Source organism: Apus apus, chromosome 2 (genome assembly GCF_020740795.1).
Source record: "Apus apus isolate bApuApu2 chromosome 2, bApuApu2.pri.cur, whole genome shotgun sequence".
Taxonomy (NCBI): domain Eukaryota; kingdom Metazoa; phylum Chordata; class Aves; order Apodiformes; family Apodidae; genus Apus; species Apus apus.
Window position 1 is genome coordinate 25,328,176 of NC_067283.1, and position 6,000 is coordinate 25,334,175.

The 6,000-nt window shown below is 37.3% G+C and overlaps 1 protein-coding gene across 5 annotated transcripts in view; it reads left to right on the top strand.

Moving 5' to 3' along the window:
• Positions 1–5,666, top strand: part of CASD1 (CAS1 domain containing 1) — a 31,044-nt gene extending 25,378 nt beyond the window's left edge. For all 5 annotated transcript variants that reach the window (XM_051609322.1, XM_051609323.1, XM_051609326.1 and 2 more), the window contains exons 15-18: positions 280–420; positions 918–995; positions 1,932–2,024; positions 3,406–5,666. In XM_051609322.1, the coding sequence (XP_051465282.1) occupies positions 280–420; positions 918–995; positions 1,932–2,024; positions 3,406–3,672 (579 nt within the window). In that variant the 3' untranslated portion in view covers positions 3,673–5,666. The remainder of the gene's footprint in view (positions 1–279; positions 421–917; positions 996–1,931; positions 2,025–3,405) is intronic.
• The last annotated feature ends 334 nt before the right edge of the window (positions 5,667–6,000 follow it).

A 6,000-nucleotide genomic window follows, 5' to 3' on the forward strand; every position in this document is an offset into this window, starting at 1 on the left:
ACTTGAAAGCTTCTTGAAATGTCATCGTCATGTCTTCAGTGCTCTGTGCAGCATTACTAAGAGGGCTTTATTTGTAATTTTGGAGTTGAGTTAAAAAGTGCAGCTCATTACAGTAGTGTAGAAAGCCTGTTTTTTGTTTGCTTCAGTAAATCTGGGAAAGGACCTTTTGCCATCTAAGCTTTCTTATTACAAATAGTTTATCCGGTAGTATTTCTGTTTGTACCTGAAGTACTTGTGAAAGCCATGAAATACTTAATGCATTCTGTTTGTCTTTCACAGGTGGTTTTTCATGGGATGCTGTTTGCTTTTATTTATCTGGCATTGCAGAAACGTCAGATGATATCAGAAGGAAAGGGAGAGCCTCTTTTCTCCAACAGAGTTTCAAATGTTTTATTATTTATTTCAATTGTATCTTTTTTGGTACGTACGTAGTAAATGTCTAAAGAATAAGTTTTCTGAAGTTTTTGTTTAGAAAATATATTGATTTAAAAATCAAATCTTGACTTGGAGATAATTTAAGCTGTGGTTTTGTGCACAGCCCTACCTATCTACTCACTAAAATATTCTTCCTTTCAGTCAACTATAGATGAAAACTTCACTCTTTCAGTTCATTGCAAAGGTTATAAGAAAAGTGGATCATAAAAATAATATGGTAGATGATGCAGCTCTTATCTCCACTCCTGACTGCTTGTCTATTTGTGTTGAAAAAATTGTAAAACAGCATGGCTTTATGTTAGAGTGTGAATAAGTATGGTACTCATTAGTTGCAAAGAAGAATTTGAAACACAAAACTTAAGCACGAGTGTCCCACATCTTAGTGAACCAACTACTTCTGAAGCACTCCACAATAGCTTACCTCGTTTCATTTGTAAATGTTACATATAATTGCTACACAGACTGATTTTTCTCCCTTTCAGACCTACTCTATTTGGGCTAGTAGCTGTAAAAACAAGACAGAGTGCAATGAACTACATCCCTCTGTTTCTGTGGTGCAGGTAATTATAATTATAGTCCATTTCCTTGGGGTAATAGAATCTAGTCTGTTCTTTCTTGGGCTTTTTTGAATTTTTTTTATAAATATACTTTTGCTGTAGCCTGGATTGTCAGATATTGAGCTTCATTCTCACATCTGAAAGTGCAAAAGGCTCTAAATACATTGCTTGCTGTTGATAAGCACTGCAGCTGCATCCTGTGATTATGCTTTTGATTAACCTTTATGTGCGTAGAGTAGGTTTCATACACACTGCAACTTTTGACTAATTGCATAAAGAAAGCTGTAGGGAAGCATGAGTATTAGTGTAGGAAGTGACAGAGGGGACCCTGTAGTCACTTTTAGGCAGAGAAGAGGTGGGCCACAGGGGCATGCATGTGGTTTTCCTAAATTCAGATTTCCTTCTTACTGTGTCCCCTGCCCCACTCTACCCCAGCTGTCTGATTCTCTTCCCCCTCTGGTTCTCTTTTTTTTTTTTTTTTAATAATTTGTCCTGCTCTCCTGAGATGCAGCATGTGTGACATAATTTTTTTTACATTAATTTGTCCATCTTGACACCTTCTCTTTAAAATTGGAGTTAACTCAGATTTGTGGCCACCTTTGTTTCAGGCTGGCACGGTGTGACATGTTTTGTGACCATGCCTAGTAAGTTGTAGTAGTATCTCTGAACATAAAGGCCATGATTCTACTGAAGATGTGAATGTGACTTGTTATGCAAGAAGAATGTGAGTGAGAGGTTAGCAATTTCAAGACCTCCTTTGTTAAGTATAAACTGCATGGATTGTTGCTTGGTTTAGAGATTTATTAAAAAATTCAGAAGAAAATTTAATGCGTGATGCAGTTCACTTTAGACAATGAAAAAGAATAAACCTTTTTTGTGTGTGCGTAATCTGTGTGTCATCCACAGTCACTTTTTTTAAACTTCTTTGTTTTTAAAAAGATTCTAAGTTTCATCCTCATCAGGAACATTCCTGGGTATGTCCGATCTGTGTATAGCTCCTTCTTTGCCTGGTTTGGCAAAATTTCTCTAGAGGTAAGTGGAGCAATCAGAAGTACAGCAAATTGAACTTAGAAATTTTAGGTAGTTTTATTATCTAAATTGCAGTATAACACATAAATAGAGAAAGCATTTATTGGCTTATTTAATACCCTACTGTTGTGTTTGACCTCTCTTAGCATTCTAGCTTCATCTACACTTAAAAATAGTAGCTGAAATAGCAGACTCACAGGAACAAACTTATTTCTTGTGCAGTTTTGGGGGAGAATTTAGAGTTGTGAGAGTGGGCATTTAGTGCTGGAGTAAGCTGTGGTGTGTATGCAGTTGGAAGATAAAAATTTAAGCCAGTTGAAGAATCAGCATGAATTACATAAGTACTGAAGTACACTGTTTGCCCTAGAAAGCTTTCCTGCATTAAAAAACAAATACAACTTTACAAGCAAAACCCTTCTTAGTGCAAATTTTATTTTGTTCCGCTGTTTAGTAATATTGTATGTGTAATTTTATTGTATTACTCAAATGTATTTTAAAAAGGGAAATTATAGGAGAAACTCATTGTAATACAGTGTTTACGTAGTAGAATCATGGAATGTTTAAGGTTGGAAGGGACCTTAAAGACCATCAGGTTCCAACCTGCCTGCTATGAGCAGGGACACCTCCTGCTAGACCAGGCTGCACAAAGTCTCATCCAACTTGGCCTTGAACACCTCCAGGGAGGGGGCTTCTGCAGCCTCCCTAGGCAACCTATTCCAGCACCTTACTACCCTCATGCTGACAGATTTCTTCCTGATGTCTAACCTAAATCTCCCCTCTCTCAGTTTAAAACCATTACCCCTTGTCCTATCACTGCCCTCTCTTGTGACAAGTCCCTCCCCAGCTTTCCTGTAGCCCCTTCAGGTACCTGAAAGCTGCTGTAAGGTCTCCCTGGAGCCTTCTCTTCTCCAGGCTGAATAGGCCCAGCTCTCTCAGCCTGCCTTCAAAGCAGAGGTGCTCCAGCCCAATGATTTTGTACATGATTTTGAATTCTTTTTAAAGGATCACATTCTCACTCTTCTGATTCCTGATGAACAGCATCTCATAATCTCCAGGGCCCTTTGCATGCATCAGCAATTCATCACCAGAGTGACAGTAATGGAGCAGAGGTGAATTCCTCACCTGTTCCATGTGCTGTAAATGATGTGTCCCTGTTGCTGTATCTGTTTAGGGGCTGAGCAGACCCTTTTTGCTGTAAGAGACTAACATCTTACAGCAAAGATGTGGAAAACAGCTTCTCAAAGCATGTTACTGAATCCTAGATGTCTGACTTAAGCAGAAGTACAGGGTGCCAGCTGATGAAATAGTAATAATTACATGTTTTTATATAAGTAAAAATATGTATATATAAGTATTACTAAACACAATCTCTTTTTTCTTTTAGCTTTTCATTTGCCAATACCATATTTGGCTGGCAGCAGACACAAAGGGGATCTTGGTGCTCATTCCTGGATATCCAATGTTCAATGTTCTTGTCAGCACTTTTATATTTGTGTGTGTGGCACATGAGATTTCTCAGATCACTAATGATCTAGCACAGATTGTGGTTCCTAAAGATAACTCAGCTCTGCTGAAAAGATTGCTATGCATAGCTGGATTTTTTTTTGGACTACTACTCTTTTCAGTAGTGCCAGATCAGTCAAGGCATTAACTTGGAAAGATCCTTGGAAAGAAGACATTGAAATGAAACATGGAAAATGTATACAGTGGAAGTGTACATACTTTGTGTGGAAACAGCCGTCTCAAATGATCTGAGAAACAAGAATGCACTGTACAGAATTGCATGTGAAAATGAGTCTTTTCTACTGGATATATGCTTATGTTTACATATCTGTTTGAACATGACACGAGGAAGTGAAGTTAAATGGTTTTATCACATGGGAATCATGGAGTGAACTTGACCCTGAGTCAGCCAGAGGAAGAGTGGCTGTTCCTAGAGCTCTGCCTGCATGTAACACGTGCTGTTACCATTCTCATCAAGGAACAAAAAAGGGCTCCTTCATGAATGGCCATCTTTAGCTGGTGTGAAACATGTAGCTACTGGTAAGCCAGGGCATTTTTTCTGAACAAATGGTAATTTTTTGTTTAGAAATTAGTATTTTGGGTGGAGATACTATATATATGAAGCCCTTTATACGTGGAACTTGAGTCATCACCAATTCAATGATTTAAGATTATATACAAGTTTACATAATATTTTATGGATTGTTGTTTGGTTTTTTTAGAAATTTAATTTTTTTTCAGCAAATATGGTGAATTCTGAGGTGATTTTTTTATAGAGAGAGTATTTGATTTTTTTTTCTAAAATTCTTTTAATAAATAACTGTACAGTTCTCTGTACAATCCCAGTGAACAAACAGATTAAAAATTTTCAGAGTCTCAGTTGAAGATAGAGAATTCTTGGAAAGCCTCCAGATTTTTCAATTCAGATGAAATTCCATCATATCCACTCCAAAGGACAGTGAGGAAGCTAAAGAACAGGGGAATGGTGATCTTTGAACCTCTCTCTGAGTTTGTAAGTGACCTTGAACTAGGTTTCACTAGGGAACTGGTGCCATATTCTATCCTGTAATAGTATTTTAATTTAAAAGGATGCAAGTTAATCTGTTGGTGTCACAAGGAGGAGGGACTGAGTGGTCATCTTGTTGCATGCAGATGGTTGAGTCTCAGAATTACAAGTGAAATGAGATAGGAGCTGTTTGGAGGACCCTTTTTTCCCATCCTTTTTAGCAGGCCCATCTATCTTATTAACTCCTGCCTAAGTAAAATTGAAAGAAATAGCCCTTCAGTGTGACAGTGACAAGCCGTAATTCACGTTGCACTTACTCAATGAAATGATGGCCCTATCTTTGCTGTTTGTGGCTTTGGTTCAAGTGATAGTTTGACCTCTAGCTGCTTCTTCATTTTATTCTTCTACTGATTACTTGTTACCAGTCAAAACACAAGCACAGTTTTCTAAGCATATATGCCATTATGTATTATTATAAACAATATGAATCCTAATTTGTACTGTATGTACATACTATCAAGTATGTTTTTGATCTTATCCTAGTTAAAAAAAAACAGAAATTGAACTTGCAACCATCAATGAGTTAAAAAAAAATATGTGGAAAAAACCTGCTTGCATTTTTTTTTTTGATGGAGAGCAGTTTCTTTTGAGGAATGACCAGTCATTCATCATAAAAAAGAAAAATTCCTTCCCTTCCTCCAAAGTCAGCAGTTTTACTAAGTCTGCCAGCTATTTTTAAGCTATTGGAAAGACACACAGCTATTTGTTCTTTATGTGCATTACTTCCAGTGTTTGGGAATTTAAGCTCCTTGATCAGGGCTTTGAGTGGCTGAAGAAGCGGTGTAGGTGAACACTGTAGGGGGGGGAGGCTAGGATGCATAACCTTCATCTATGCCAGTAACAGGAGCAGTGGGGACTGTGAGTTTGAGGGGTAGCTTTTGTTTTGTTCTTCACAATATATTGTAGATATAATTTTATTTATGTGTTGTACAGACTTGGTTAAAAGATTTATTTTTCATGTTTGAAATAATGCACTTGTTTACTATGACTTTTTGTGGGATAAATATATTTTGTTTTCAAGTTATGTAAAAATATGAAGTAATTTAAACATTAAATAAACGTGCTGTGGATGCTTATTTTTGTAATGGGAGCAGTATCAATTAAGTAAAAAGTTTTTATTGTTTGACTCCAGCTGGACTATAATTCCCTACTATGCCTACCTCAAATTACAGATTAGTATTGCAGTTTCTCCCAAAGGGATATTCTGGACACTGTTTCATCAAATGAAAGGCAGATACTAACTTGTATCACACGTTATTTCAGGTGCAGTGCACGAGGATTGTGCTGCAGTAAATTGCACTGTCCCAAGTCTGATGAAACTACAGCTCCAGTAGCCAAAACTGGCCCTGGAGCTTGGGGAACTTCATTAGAACTCCACGGTGGAAAGTGTCAAATACGTCTTACCCCTGG